This window comes from Elephas maximus, chromosome 24, assembly GCF_024166365.1.
Source record: "Elephas maximus indicus isolate mEleMax1 chromosome 24, mEleMax1 primary haplotype, whole genome shotgun sequence".
NCBI classification, from domain to species: domain Eukaryota; kingdom Metazoa; phylum Chordata; class Mammalia; order Proboscidea; family Elephantidae; genus Elephas; species Elephas maximus.
In genome coordinates, this window is record NC_064842.1 from 46,587,693 (window position 1) to 46,603,476 (window position 15,784).

General features: G+C 42.3%; 1 protein-coding gene across 4 annotated transcripts in view; it reads left to right on the plus strand.

Moving 5' to 3' along the window:
- LAMC2 (laminin subunit gamma 2) overlaps positions 1–15,784 on the plus strand; it is a 78,816-nt gene that overhangs the window by 19,250 nt on the left and 43,782 nt on the right. For all 4 annotated transcript variants that reach the window (XM_049868099.1, XM_049868100.1, XM_049868097.1 and 1 more), the window contains one exon: positions 11,273–11,461. In XM_049868099.1, coding sequence (XP_049724056.1) covers positions 11,273–11,461 — 189 coding nt within the window. The remainder of the gene's footprint in view (positions 1–11,272; positions 11,462–15,784) is intronic.

A 15,784-nucleotide genomic window follows, 5' to 3' on the forward strand; every position in this document is an offset into this window, starting at 1 on the left:
AACCCCAACATTTAAAACTAAAAAATACTTATGCATTTCATTATCACATGTAAATATAATGTAATAAAAATATTCATACAGAATATTTCAGGTTGGGAGATTTTGAGTTTTGCAAATAGGATAATAACTGCCAATGCCTTTGATACTAAATTGAAAGATGACAGGTGTTTCCTTCCTGCTTTAGACTTTGTAATGTGCAATTTGAGGATTTGTAAAATAATAAAAAAATACATTAGGCAAGACTGCTACTTAAAGGACAATTTCAATAATTGTTTTTGTACTGCAAAACAATTCCTTCCTTCCTTGCCAGTTTTTGTGTGTGTTTTGTTTTTTTTTTAAGTGGATATCCAAAGCCCGTTGCCATCAAGTCGATTCTGGCTCATAGTGACCCCATAGGACAGTAGAACTGCCTCTTAGGGTTTCCGAGGAGCGGCTGATAAATTCAAACTGCCGACCTCTTGGTTAACCACTATGCCAACAAAGGGCTCCTAAATTCACCACCTTTAGAGTCTAGCATTTATATGTGGGCTTCCTATTGAAGAGCCCTATTACGACTGGCTTCATGGAAGTGACAGTTGTTATGTTGTTATCTTTGAGGATATAAGGGCAGTCTGTTTACATGAGACTGGTCCTTTGGCTCACAGGGAAAACAAAATGATACCCAATAAGGTAGATTAAGATTTAATGTTTAGTGTAACTTCTCTGGAAAAAAAAAAAGATGAGATGAATTGGAATTGTTAATCCCAGTTTACCCTTCCCCTCCATGGTTCTTTTCCTTTCCAAAGCAAGAATTTTAAGCAGCAGCAGAAATAAAATTATAAAATTAAGTATAAGTGAAATGAATGGAAAAGGGATGAAGATGTCCTGGGAGGAGAGGGGAGTGTGATATGAAATTAGGCTGGAAAAGTAGATGGGATAAGACCATGGTGGGCTTGGTTCTTGTAGGCTATATTAAGAAATTTTGGTCTTCAACCTAAATGGAAAGGCAACAGAGAGTTTTAAGCAGAGAGATATTGTCAAGACTTGTATTTTGAAAAGATTTTTTGGCTGCTGAGTGAAGGGAGGTGAGAGAAGTTGCAGAGAAATCAGTTAGGAAGCTCCTGCAGGCAAGATGATGGTTGGAATTTGGTCTAGAGTGGCTGCAGATCGACTTGGATGGACTTGAGATATTTAATGGTTTGTAGCAACAATGTTTGGATCAGGTGAGGTATGGTGCCTGTGGTTCTGGGTATGGTATGTTGAATAGGGTATGGGCATGTGGGAAAGATGACAGCCCTGTAAAGATAGCTTGCAGGTTTCTGATGTGAGGGGATGACAATCACAAGTTTGGTTTTAAGCATGATTTTGGAAGGTACTTTGAGACAACCAATTGGAGATACAGTAGATGGCTGGGCATGAGGGTCTGAAGTTGAGAATGAAGTCTGGGCCAGGGAAGCATCTTCGGATGTCAACAATATACCATAGTTGTTGAAACCCTTGCCTTGGATGAGATCACCCGAGGAGAGAGTTATAGAGTGAGAGCATGTGGTGGTTCAGGGCTGAGCCTTGAGGAACACCAACATTGAGAGTTTGGGCAAGGAGAAGAGCTAGCAGAGAGTTGGGGTAGGGAGGAAAGAGAAGGTCAGAAAGCCAGGAGGAAATTCAATTGTATGGCATCATAGTATCCGAAGGGGAGAGAGCTTCAACAAAGAAGGAGGGGAAAAGACAGATTCACTGTCTCAGAAAGGCAATGAGGAGCATGGAATGCATGCAAGGAAACACAGGGCACACGCCTTTCCTCTAAGTAAGGAAGGGAATTGAATGCCATCTCTAAACGGTTTATTCTTGAACCCATCGGCAAGAAATTACAGCTCCCTTATTGTATAAACTTGCTGCTGTTTCATCAAATCAGTATTAGTGCACAAAGAAGCTGAAATGGTAGCAAGAGCAGCAAAGCTGTGCGTAATCACAGCTAGCACACCTAGTCAGGTTCAAACATGACGCTCAAATTCCTAGCTTCTGAGATAGTCCCACACACCAGCCAAGTACACGGCCCGTAAGGCTGCCTGATCACTGCAGACTGATCTCATGGTCTTGAGCTGCCTCAGCCCTTGCCCCTCCTCCCACAGCAGCTCGTGGCTGCCCTTTGAGATGGCACGAAGAACGCCCGAGGCAGCTCCAGGCCCAGAGACTGAAGACGGGTGGGTTCCTGGGCTCATCTGTTATGAGCGGCGACCTGAAAGAGAGTCCCGGATGCTCCTTCTAACTGAAAATAAGAGTTCTTCTCACAATTCTTCTGGTTCCCGTCTCACCAGGAGTTTTTTTGTTGTTGCTGTTGAAACATAAGCTTTTTAAAGCTTTTTTTTCACACTGAAAGCCATATGTGTAGACAATGAAGACGTGTGTGTCGTGTTAGAGAAATTTCAAAGTGGGCCCCTGGGCTTCTGGGAGATTTCTGTATGTTTAGGTTCTTGTTTGGCTTTTATTAGAGCCAGATTACCTGTCTCTCCTTCCTTCCTCCTTGCTTCTTTCTTTCCTTCCTTCCATCCATTCTTCCATCTGTCCTTCACTCCTTCCATCCACCCATCCATCCAGCAATCACAGTGCCAAGAACTATATTTAGGTCCTATGAAGGTACAAAAGTGAGACATGCTAGAGAGGAAATAAGTCACGTACCCAAATAATAGTGACACAGGAATTTGGGGATACGGGATGTTAGTGCTGTTAAAAAAACAAAATCCAAACCCGTTGCCATTGAGTCGGTTTGAGCTCATAGCGACCCTATAGGACAGAGTGGAACTGCCCCATAGAGTTTTCAAGGAGCACTTGGTGGATTCGAACTGCCAACCTTTTGGTTAGCAGCCGTAGCACTTAACTGCTACACCACTGGGTTAGCTGCTGTCAGTTCATCCCCGACTCGTGGTGACCCTATGTACAAGGGAAGTAAACACTGTGCCATCCCTTGATCAGTTGGGGATTGAACCATTGTGATCCATAGGATTTTCACTGGCTGATTTTCAGAAGTAGCTCACCAGGCCTTTCTTCCTAGTCTGTCTTAGTCTGGAAGACCCGCTAAAACCTCTTTAGTATGGTAACAACACCCAGATCTCCACTGATAGACCAGTGGTCGCCGTGCATGAGGTGCGCTGGCTGGGAATCAAACCTGAATCTCCCACATGGAAGGCAAGAACGCTACCGCTGAACCATGACTGCCCCAAGCGTGGCGTAGGATAGAAAGTGATAAATGCCCTGAGAGAGATGTGGATGAAGTCCCGTGGACATTCGGAAAAGGGAGAAGCTGCTGTAGGTTATCAGCATGTAAGTCTACCATCTGATTTATGTTTCTTGAAAAGATCATTCTGGCTGCTGTGTGGAGACTACACTACAGGGAGGGTGGAAGCAAGGAATGCCCTAGACATAGGAAATAGCCAGCTGGAAGGCCAGGGGTGGGAAAGAGCTGGGTGCATCCCAGTATCTGTGGGAGAGTCTCTGTGTCTGAGCCCAGTGAGCCAAAGAGAAAGAGAGGAATGTGATAATGTGGGAGAGGTCAGCAGGGGCCGAGTCTGCAGTCTTTTGAAAGGAGTTCGGATTTTTTCTTCTGTGGTTACTGTTAAGGCACTAAAAACATGATTCCATAGATTGTATGAAATCATAGATTGTGTGAAAAGTAGAGCATGTTTTTAAGTTTAGAACATTAGAAAGAGGAACAGCTTGTCTACAAATGATCATATTAAAGCCAAAGCATCAAAATTTCTGGAAATTCCTTGCCTTGAAGGGTCGATCTTTCCAGCGGGAAATTTGGAACGAGATCTTGATGAACTGCAGTCACTGATGGTGATTAGCCCAAGGCCTTCCCCCAAAGTGCAACCTTAGGAAATATTTTTGTTTCCTTCCGTTCTCCTAAGGATACAGCTTGGAAACAGCCTTTCCTCCTCTGCTTCCTGTCCTAACCTGTTGGAGCCGAGTGCTTTAGTGAGGGGTGGGAGTGTTGTGAAGTGAGCCCGGAGGGATCCTGCACACCTTGCTCCACTGTTTAAAGAGGGCTTCCAGCTCCTTTCAACTGTGTCTCAGGGTGCGTGTGGGTGGTAGTGGGTGGACCAGCCTGCGCCTAGCTGCCTGGCGGACTTTTCTAAGAAGCATCTTGAGGGTCAACAACTGTGTGCTACTCTAAAAAAAAAAAAAAAACCCTACTATAGTTATTATTATAATAAATACTTTCAGCACTGAAGAAGCAGTATACAAAAAACCAAAACCCGTTGCCATCAAGTCAATTCCGATGCATAGCGAACTTATAGGACAGAGTAGAACTGCCCCATAGGGTTTCCAAGGAGTGGCTGGTGGACTTGAACTGCCGACCTTTTTGGTTAGCAACTGAACTCTTAACCACTGTGCCACCAGGGCTCTGGTATACAGCATAGTCGGACACAATTACCACCCATGGTTCACTCGACTTAAATATGTGACGATCTCAGTGACGTGACTAGATTTATTTATGTGGAGCTTGCTGAGAACTTGATGAATCTCATCCCTTTAGTCGTGGAGAGAACCCTGCCTGACAGAGTTGAGGATTTTCAGAGTTGGATTGAGGGGACAAAGAGGAGGATAGGATGAAACCTTGAAGAGATGTCTCTGGCTTGGAAAAAGTCATGGTACAAAGGAATAGTCAAGTAGGAGTAATGGGTGGGATAGAGGCCTTATGATACAGAGTTCAGTGAAAAAGGGAGAGAAACCCTGGTCTGCCTTGGTTCCTAGAACCTTTAAGGGCTTCAGGGTCTCTGGGTGGTGTAAACAGTTAATACGGTTGGCTAATCAAAACGTTGGGGGCTCATGTCTACCCTGAAGCACCTCATAAGAAAGACCTGGCAATCTACTAAAAAATCAGTCCTAAAAACCCTAAGGAGCACAGTTCTACTCTGACGTCCATGGGGCTGCCGTGAGTCAGAGTCGCCTGGATGGCAACTGTTTTTCTTTTTGTAAGGGCTTCAGATCCCTTCAGTGTCCAAGTCAGATTTGTTTTGTATTTTCTGATGCAATGATATCTTAATACTAGGTCCTTAGACCATGCCTGTCTATGGTGAAGTGAGGAAAATATGAATAACGTGATAAGTGTTTGACAAAGCCAAATTTATTCAATTTGGAGACATACCTTTTCTGAGATTATATCCTTTCTTTGTTAGGAAAATTTCTTTTTAGGAAAGAACACCTAGTATCTTTATTTGAAAAATAAAACATGGGTTTATTTTTTGAAATTTTGAATTTTTATTGGTTCATGATATCCAGGATCACCATTCAAATCACCCAGTATGGCAGGTAGATATTTATTGGATGAATGAAATAGATGTACATCTTATTGACTAAGAACCAAATTAGGTAGGTAGATATTTATTGGATGAATGAAATAGATGTATATCTTATTGACTAAGAACCAAAGAAAGAAGGGGAAAAGGACTAAGAGTCAGAAAAACAAAATGTACCATCGAGGGGATTGGGTGGAAAGGGGGACTTGTCAGGAGAGGTAGACGAAGATCTGCAACAAAATGATAGGTAAAGAGTTTCATATATTTGCTACGTAAATAATTCATGATAATTTATAAGAAAAACATTAGGCCTAGTAGATAAATAAAGGAGACCTGGTGGCACAGTGGTTGAAGTGATCGACTGCTAACTGAAAGGTTATCAGTTTGAAACCACCAGTGGCTCCACTGGGAAAAGATGTGGTAGTTGCTTCTGTAGAGATTTAAAGCCTTGGAAACCCTATGGGATTGCTATGAGTCGGGATCGACTCGACAGCAGTGGGTTTAACAGATAAATGGACAAAGATCATGAACAAACAAGTCTGGAAAAAGAAATGCAATAGTAAACCAGCGTATGGGACATTCCAAGCTTCCCTCCTACGCACCTTATCTCACCTCCTCCTGCCCAGTTCCTGTTTCTTTTCACTGCTTTATTTATTCCTTCCTTTAAAATTATCACTGTCTTCTTAACATTCCCTATATATTACTTATTTATCTTGTTTATTTTTTCCCCTTCTCATGCACATGTAAACTCCACAAGGGGTGGGGCATTTGTCAGTTTTGTTCCCTGCTGTAACCCCCAGTGCCTAGAATGGGGCCTGGCACATAGTAGGTGCTTAATATATATACGTTGAATGAATGGAAAGACTGTTGATAAATAGCTCACAGTTGACCTAGGGATGTGCCATGGTGTATCAAAACCCCTCATCTTTAGACTCCATCGCTTGTAATTGTGTCAATGTCCCTAGTGGAAACTAGACAACATGTTTATGAAACTTTCAGCTGGCCCAAGTTTGGAAGAAAAGCAAATAGATTACAGAACACAAATTAAAAAAAAAAATTTCTAGAGGTAAAATTGAACAAGGATAAACACAAAGGAAGGAAACTATAAAAATAGTAAAAGCAATTTTGGGATTTCTTCTTGTTTTAAAATGTATTATAGTCTATTAACCTACATGAAGCATTGTATTATAAGTTACCAAGGAAGGATGTTTTCTGGGTTGGGCTCATGTGGACAAAGGCATTCTATTGAGGAATGGGGAAAAAAGTGACTGCTAGGCCTTTGTATTTTTATTTATTTATAAATTAATTTTTATTATGCTTTAAGTGAAAGTTTACAGATCAGTCTCTCATACAAAAATTTACATACACCTTGCTATACATTCCTAATCGCTCTCCCTGTAATGAGACAGCACAGTTCTCCCCTCTACTCTCTCTCCTCATGTCCATTCGGGTAGCTTCTGGTCCCCTCTGGCCTCTCATCTCCCCTCCAGACAGGAGATGCCAACGTAGTCTCATGTGTCTACGTGATCCAAGAAGCTCACTCCTCACCAGTATCATTTTCTATCCCACAGTCCAGTCCAATCCCTGTCTGAAGAGTTGGCTTTGGAAACGCTTCCTGTCTTGGGCTAACAGAAGGTCTGGGGACCATGGCCTCCAGGGTCTTTCTAGTCCCAGTCTGACCATTAAGTCTGGTCTTTTTATGAGAATTTGGGGTCTGCATCCCACTGCTCTCCTGCTCCCTCAGGGGTTCTCTGTTGTGTTCCCTGCCAGGGCAGTCATCAGTTGTGGCTGGGCACCATCTAGTTCTTCTGGTCTCAGGCTGATGTAGTCTCTGGTTTATGTGGTCCTTTCTGTCTCTTAGGCTCATAATTACCTTGTGTCTTTGGTGTTCTTCATTCTTCCTTGCTCCGGATGGGTTGAAACCAATTGTGTATTTTTAAGGTATGTCCAGACACATGGGGAAACATGGAGTCCTTTCAATAGTGGAGACACATCTAGGGGTTTCCTCAAGTTCAAGAGTCCATTTGTTCATTTAAAAAACATGGAATACTTCCTAGAGACCAGGAGCTGTGCATATATGAGGGATTCATTTTTCCTTTTCCTAAAGAATGGGATGTGTTTTCTGCCTCTTACAAGTGCAGAATCAAGTGCAAAGATTTGCCCTTGAACACATATTGGTTTCAAAAAATTTCATCTCTAATTTTTTGCCAAGTTTAAGTATCAGTAGATTTCAAACAAAAAGCTGGATTTCTCTCTCCTTAAAAAGCCAGAGATGGAGCACTGCTTGCAGTAGGCATCATTCCCAGGTGACTGCAGTTGGCTGGGGATGAAGTGCTGCTTCTCCCTTTAGCCCCTTTGGCACAGTCACGACTGCATTCTGCTGCTTATTGCTGGCCTGGCAGTGCCCTTTGGCACCAGTGTGCCCATGGTAGTGGTTGGGCAAAAACTAATCTGAGAATAATAATAATAAAAATAAAAAGACCAGTCAGAAGTTATGCTAGGCCCAGTTGTAGGAATATTCTAGAATTTGAAAAACAAAGATCTTTGTCCCCTCCTCTTCCCCACCCCCCAGTAACGAGGATACTAATTGGTTTTAGGCAAGTTAGTCCAAATTTGGAAGATAATTTGCAAGAGATCATGTTTCAAATACATCAGTGCCAAGAGGAATCATTCCATGGAAAAGGAGAAAACTCTCTCGCCTCATTCTCTGGGTGTGAATGAATGGAAGACTCAACATTGAGCTAAGTGCAGGTCAGCTGTGTTTGAGCTAAGTACAGCTTGGTAACTTGAAGAGTCCCTCAGGCAAGGCTAGAAAGAATATCGTCACAGGACGCCAACAAGCCAGGCTGATATGCTTCCCGGACACGATGCCTGTACATCCCCTCATTCTGGCTGGCATAGCCCTTGGCTTTAAGGGAAACCTATTTGAGAGAGAGGAGGGCAGCTAGCAATAGGCTTGTAACCTGTTGCACAAGTTCCAGAGTGAGATGCTGGCTCAAGGCCTCCCTTGCTGGAACTCTAAGGCTGAATTAGCAGGAAGAACACCAGTTCATTCAGAGTAAAGCACAGAGAAGAAAGGATGGGGTGGGGGGGGCGGTATAAGAATATTATAATAAGATTATCTGTTTTGTAAATATTGTTCTAAATGAATATATAACAAGTGGTCCTAATGAAGTTAGCCATTACCAGCAAAAAGTATGCCCTAAATAAGGACACAATGAAAGTTGATGGTGACTTTGAGATTGCCCCCAAAAGACATCAGGGCAGAGAGGGGCATTGGCTCATTGTGTGATCCAGCTGAGTAACCTCACAAGGATTGTTGGCTGGTGAATTTAGCTCTTGTACATGCATAACGATGTACTCAGTAGAAATTTCATAGCACATGACAGCTGTGTGGCACATCTGTTCGAGATCCAAAAACTCAGTTAGGCAAGTATAGTTGGGAAAGATTTTGCTTGGCACCACTTCTGTGAAAAAGCTCAGGGAGTTTGAGCTGACTACAAATTTAATACACTCCAAGTTTAACAAAATGTTAGGCTTTATATGTGAAATTATAATATACAGTGCTGTTGTAAGCAGAGCTGTTCAGACCACACTTAAGTATTGTAGTAAATTATGGTCATTTTAAGAAGGATGTTAGAAATTTGAGCTTTTTTCCAAGAGTATAGTCAAGAGGAATCTAGAAATCATGTCATGGAAAATGGTTGAAAGACCAGAAGGTCAAAAGACTCCAGTTTAACGTGGAGGAGAGATGACTAAGGAGAGAGAAGCTATTAGTATCTTCAGATGTTCAAGGGGTTGACTGATACAGTGCCTTGTAAAATAATGTCTGAAATAAATGTCTGATGATGAAATAAATGAATGAAGAGAGTAGGTGTGTGTGTGTATGTGTGTGCACACACACACGTGTGTATTGTTTTCCAGGGAAGAAAACAGACATGTGGTTTAGATTACAGAGATAGCAAACCAAAGCCATTGCCTCAAGTCAATTCCAATTCATGGCGACACCGTCTGTTACAAAGTAGAACTGCTCCATAGGGTTTTCTTGGCCATAATCTTTGTAGAAGCAGATCACCAGGCTTTCTTCCAGGACACCTCTGGGTGGGTTTGAACCACCAATCGTTAGGTTCGTAGTTGAGTGCAAACCTTGTACCATTCAGAGAGAGGCAGATTTAAAACTCTATAAAAATAACTTGTAACAACCAGCACTGTGTAAGGAGGGACAGGGCATCTTACTGTATAGAGGAGGATTTAAGAAGAGACTGAATGACCCTCTATTAAGTATATTTATAAAGGAAGAATGCCTACATGTGGTGGTAAACCAGATCCTTGAGAAACAGCATAAAATGGAAAGGTGAGGGCTTTGGAGTCAGGCAGATCCAAGAGCAAATTGTATCTTTACCATTTAGCTGTAAACTTTAGGCAAGATGCCTACCCTCTGTAAGCATTAGTTTCTTCATTTGATAAATGGTGATAATAAACCCCACACTAAAGGACTGTTGTGAGAATTAACTGAGCTGATGAATGTAAAAGTACTAGAAACAGACTAGGTTTCAGAGTTGACTTGCTCTATAATAGATGGTGTCCAAAGTAGTACGAGTGAGTTTTAGGAGCCATTGTTAGGAAGCTCTTCGGATTTAGTCACCTCTGTGTCTTCAGGGTCTGACACACGGTCCGACACAGGGCAGTACATGTTGGTACACTTGTTTACTTGATGTCAGCACTGTGGGTAAGTCATGGCATTAGGCACTTCCATGCGCAAGCCACACAGAAGTGGGCTTTGGAATCAGACAGATAGAAGTTCAAATCCCAGCTCTTCAGTGGGTCAAGTTACTTAACCTTTCCGAGGTGCAGTTTTCTCATCTGAGGCAATACCTATTTCATATGAGTGAGGAATGAAATAGCATATTGCAAAGCACTCGATATTCTTTTTTCAGTGGAATTTTCTTAACAGTCTGGAGAGGCAGGTGTTGTGGTCTACATTTATAGAAGAAGAAACAAGATTCAAAGAGCTTAAGTGATATGCCCACAGAACTAACAGAGCTGGGATCTGACCCCATTCTTTCAACCTCAGGGCCCATCACCTTTCTCTTCTAAACCTTGACTGAAACATTTCTTGTCCAGGTGCTATGCTAAGTATTTCCACATGTTGCCTCATGGGGTGTTTAAGTCCCACATGGAGATGTCACTCAGTCTATGAGTCTCTTTGTATTGTTCACAGGGTGAACTTTCCTAGACATTTGGAAAGGTCAGTCTTCATATGAGAGTAAGGTTCTCTTTGAGTACTTGGCTTTGGGAGGGACATACAAGGTGCAGTGAGGGGAGGAGATACCTGTCCAGACAGTCATATCAGCTCCTCAGCCTTGACCATCACTGGAGGGACAGATGCTGTATATCTTGAACAGACGACACCATCAGACAGTTGTGCCAGAGACTGCCCTCAGGCCTTCTCCACCCCACACACTTGTTCTGTTGGATTCACCAAAACCACACCCATTGCCATTGAGTCAATTCCAACTTACAGAGGCTCTGTAGGACAGAGTAGAGCTTCCCCATAGGGTTTCCAAAGAGTGACTGGTAGATTGAAGCTGCCAACCTTTGGTTAGCAGCCAAGCTCTAAAACACTGTACCACCAGGGCTCTGGTATGTTGGACTACACAGTGTTTTAAAAATGAACTCCTTGCCGATCTTTAAATTAGGAACTTTCATATAAAAATGTATAATTTAGCCTTTTTGGGTTTCTCTTGAGGAAATGGACAATCTGGCAACCCTAAATCACCTTTTCCCAGGCAACAACCCACTAGCACTGCTTGGTGGCTGCTTCCTGTAGGTATAGCAGAGTTCTGTCTGCCGCAGTCCCTATGTGGCCCATTTCATTCCCTTAATTTTTAAATTAATATGTAATCCCCGAGCATAATTTATATTAATAATAAAATATCTGGGAAATGGTCCTGAGTTGTTTTGTTCTAACGCTGTCTTTTCTTCCTCCTCCGTAGTTTGTGATTGCAGTGGAAAGTCCAGGCAATGCATCTTTGATCAGGAAATTTACAGACAGACAGGAAATGGATTCCGCTGCCTCAACTGCAATGACAACACAGATGGCATTCACTGCGAGAGGTGCAAGGAAGGGTTCTACCGACAGAGAGAACGAGACCGCTGCTTGCCCTGCAATTGTAACTCCAAAGGTAGCTGAAAGATGGGGAAAGAAAGAGAGAGGGAGGGAGGGAAGGAAGAGACACACAAGTCATCCAAGAGGAAGATGTTCGACTCCTACAACAATTGGGAATCTCCTAGACACTGGTCTTTTTTTTAGGAATTCCAACATGAAAGTAAACATGTTTGTCTTTGTTTCTGATGCCCCACTTAATTGTGAGTTGGAGGAACCAGCTGGGGTCTTCAGAGCATGTTGGCTTGACTTCTGTTACTAAGAGTCACGTTATTACTTTTACAGGCAATCTTTGACCCAAGGACAAGGGAAGTCTGTACTCTTCCAATGATAGTTCTTTGTATCCATAACTATCCCTTTGACCAACCTCTTGAAAAATAAGGGATTAGAAAAATCTGCTTCTGTTGCTATGCTATGACGTGTTAGCAATATAGTGGTACTAGTAGAAGAGACAGACAAAGTAGAATAGGCAGATTAGAATCTTTCACGGGATGGTTAATACAACAAAATGAGATAATAAATAGGAAGCACCTCATGGAGTGCCTGGTTCATAGTAAGGCTAGTTATTGTTGTTTTAATGTGGCCTACCCAGTCCTATATTCACAAATTGTAGGTAGTACTTGTGCACATAGATGCACACACACTACTGTATTCATCATGGACAGATGGTAAAGTCAAGTTAGTACCGTATTTTTACGAAAGAAACACGGAACTTGTATGTTTGTTTGCCAAGTGAGCCTCCCGCCTGCCCAGAGGTATTTTCATAAGCCCATATTATAATTTTTTTACAAGTTGATGTAAAAATAAATTAGCATAGCACACTTACAAAAATATCTCTGGGGGAGGGCGAGGTTGGCAAACAAACTGTAGAAGGCTTTCATTATTTGCGTAAAAATGTGGTAGATATAATCAGAGATAGAGTTAGAGTTCTATAAATAAATTTTTTTAATTGCCTTATTTATTATACTTCTTGGCATTATCTTTTTCTCCACCATGCTAGAAAATGTTTGATAGTATAATATGAGAAATATTAATCCACCTGAAGTTTATAGCCTTATTGCATAGCAATGACTTTGTGTATGTAGCTTTGTGGAACCAATTCATAGCAGCTGCTTAAAGACTGTAAAAATGGGCAAAGTTTGGCCCAGCCAGGAGTTGCTGGTAGAGTAAGTGGGGGCCCTGTAGAAAGCTGGGGTGGGCCCATGATGGTGTAGACTCATACCTAGCAGACTCTCCCAGATTGACTTAGTTTGCTGTTATGATGTGGTTTGAATCAGATTTGCTCAGCTTTCTGGTGTAGAATCAGCATTCACAATCTTTTCGATTCAGCATTTCCCCCTATGAGTCAAAGAGCTTTAAAAAAGAAATATAAGAAGTTATTTCATTTTTATGGGCATTTAACCTCTCCGAAGAGCCCATGTCTCCTTAGGTCATATAGCTTTGTTGTGTGTGAGTCACTGGAGTTGGGTCATCCCAACAAAGGTATCAGTGGGAATGTAATTAGAAAAGTAATTGGCTCAGCTGGAAAGCCTGGCCTGAAGACAGGGGTAGACAAGGAGCCTGCTGTCTAACAAAGAGAGATGGTAAGGGAAATTTACCACCCATCTCTTCTTTTTCATGGCGTAGTCCTTTGCTTGTCTAGCGACAATCAGCCTGGCCTCCAACCCCACCCCCCCCCCCTTTTTTTTATAGGAACTAGATATCCCAAACCCTTTGTGAACTGTCCAGAAGAAGCAGTGTAGTCCAAAGATAACTGGTATCTTACATAACAGCTAACATTTATTATGAGTTTATTCTGTGCCAGGCACTTTTCTAGATGGTGTTCATCCAGTAATTAATTTAATCTTCACAAACAGCCTTATGAGGAGGGTGCTATTATTATTATTTCCATTTCACAAATGAAGTAGCAGAGGCTTGGAGAGAGAGGTAAAGAAGCTTGCGCAGAGCAAGGCTGCAGAGTAAGTGGCAGAGCAAGGGTTCGAGTGCCAGGTTTGCTGACATCAAGGATCATTATGTAGAGTTTGTGGCAAAAAGTGTGGGCTTTGGAAGCCAGAGAGGCTGGGTTCAGATCTCAGCACTGCCACTCATGTCTTACTGCTACGGTTTCCACATCTGTGAGAGGGTGATCATGCTATTTACGTTGCAGGAGAGCTGTGAGGATAATATGATGTTAGCAAAGCAAGTGGTGGACAATTCAATAAATGGTCGTTGATGTAGTTGTTGTTCTTATTAGGACAGAGGCCAGGGTCTCAGTCTCCTAGAACAATGGCCTTTTTTTGAATCACATTCCAGTTTGGAAAGAAGCAAGGCCATGGAAGCTCCATAGACACATCCAGACTCCCTGAGGGACTGAGTTGCTTGCCTGAGAGCTGAGGGGGCCATGGTCTCGGGGAACATCTAGCTCAATTGGTATAACATAGTTTATAAAGGAAATGTTCTACATTCTACTTTGGTGAGTAGTGTCTGGGATCTTAAAAGCTTGAGCGGCCATCTAAGATACTCCACTGGTCTCATCCCTTTAGGAGCAAGGTAGAATGAAGAAAACTAAAGATACAAGGAAAAGATTAGTCCAAAGGACTAATGGACCACAACTACCATGGCCTCCACCAGACTGAGTCTAGCACAGCTAGGTGCCCAGCTACCACCACTGACTGTTCTGGCAGGGATCACAATAGAGGTCCCAGACGGAGCTGGAGAAATATGTAGAACAAAATTCAAACTCACAAAAAAAGACCAGACTTACTGGCCTGACAGAGACTGGAGAAACCCCGAGAGTATGGCCCCCGGATACCCTTTTTGTTCAGTACTGAAGTCACTCCTGAGGTTCGCCCTTCAGCCAAAGATTGTTGTTGTTAGTGCCGTCGAATCGGTTCTGACTCATAGCAACCCTATATACAGCAGAACCAAACACCGCCTGGTCCCGTGCCATCTTCACAATCGTTGTTATGCGTGTGCCGATTGTTGCAGCCACTGTGTCAATCCATCTCATTGAGGGTCTTCCTCTTTTCTGCTGACTCTGTACTTTACCAAGCATGATGTCCTTCTCCAGGGACTGATCCCTCCTGACAACATGTCCAAAGTATGTAAGACACAGTCTTGTCATCTTTGCTTCTAAGAAGTATTCTGGTTGTACTTCTTGCAAGACAGATTTGTTTGCTCTTTTGGCAGCCCATGGTATAGTCAATATTCTTCACCAGCACCACAGTTCGAAGGCATCAGTTCTTCTTCCGTCTTCCTTATTCATTGTCCAGCTTTCTGATGCGTATGATGCGATTGAAAATACCATGGCTTAAGTCAGGGGCATCTTAGTCTTCAAGGTGATATCTTTACTTTTCAACTCTTTAAACAGGTCCTTTGCAGCCAATTTGCCCAATGCAATGAGTCTTTTGATTTCTTGACTGCTGCTTCCATGGGTGTTGATTATGGATCCAAGTAAAACGAAATCCTTGACAACTTCAATCTTTTCTCCGTTTATCATGATGTGGCTTATTGGTCCAGTTGCAAGGGTTTTTATTTTCTTCATGGTGAGGTGTAATCCATACTGAAGGCTGCAGTCTTTGGTCTTCATCAGTAAGTGCTTCAAGTCCTCTTCATTTTCAGCAAGCAAGTTTGTGTTATCTGCATAAATGCAGGTTGTTAATGAGTCTTCAGCCAATCCTGATGCCCCATTCTTCTTCATATTGTCCAGCTTCTCAGATTATTTGCTCAGCTTACAGATGGAATGGGTATGGTGAAAGGATGCAACCCTGACACACACCTTTCCTGACTTTAAACCGTGCAGTATCCCCTTTGAATTAGACAGGCCCGTAAAACAAAATAAGACTAAAGGGGTACATGAGCCCAGCGGCAAGGACTAGAAGGGAGGAGGGGACAGGAAAGCTGGTAATAGGAAATCTAAGGCGGAGAGGGGAGAATGTTGACATATTATGAGGTTGTTAACCAATGTCATAAAATAATACATACTGTTTAATGAGAAGATAGTTTGTTCTGTAAACCTTCGTCTAAAGTACAATAAAAAAGAAAAAATAAATAAAATGTATACATATAAAACTAAAAGTTTCATCGAACATGATTTTGGGTGCAAAAAAAAAGAAAGAAGCCTTGTTGAGGCCATATATGTGGTCTAAAACTATTTCACAGCCCCAGAAGAGTTTAAACATTTTTCTAGTTTAATATCTCGTATTCCTTAACATCGCCAAGTTGGCAGTGAATATTTTCTAACAGTGGGAAAACTAAGACCTAGAAAAGTTAATGAATGGCCCAGAATCTCCCAGCTGGTGGTTATAAGAGCTAAAACTGTAATTCAGGTCTTCTGACAGAGAGCAGTTACCTCTTGTTCCCA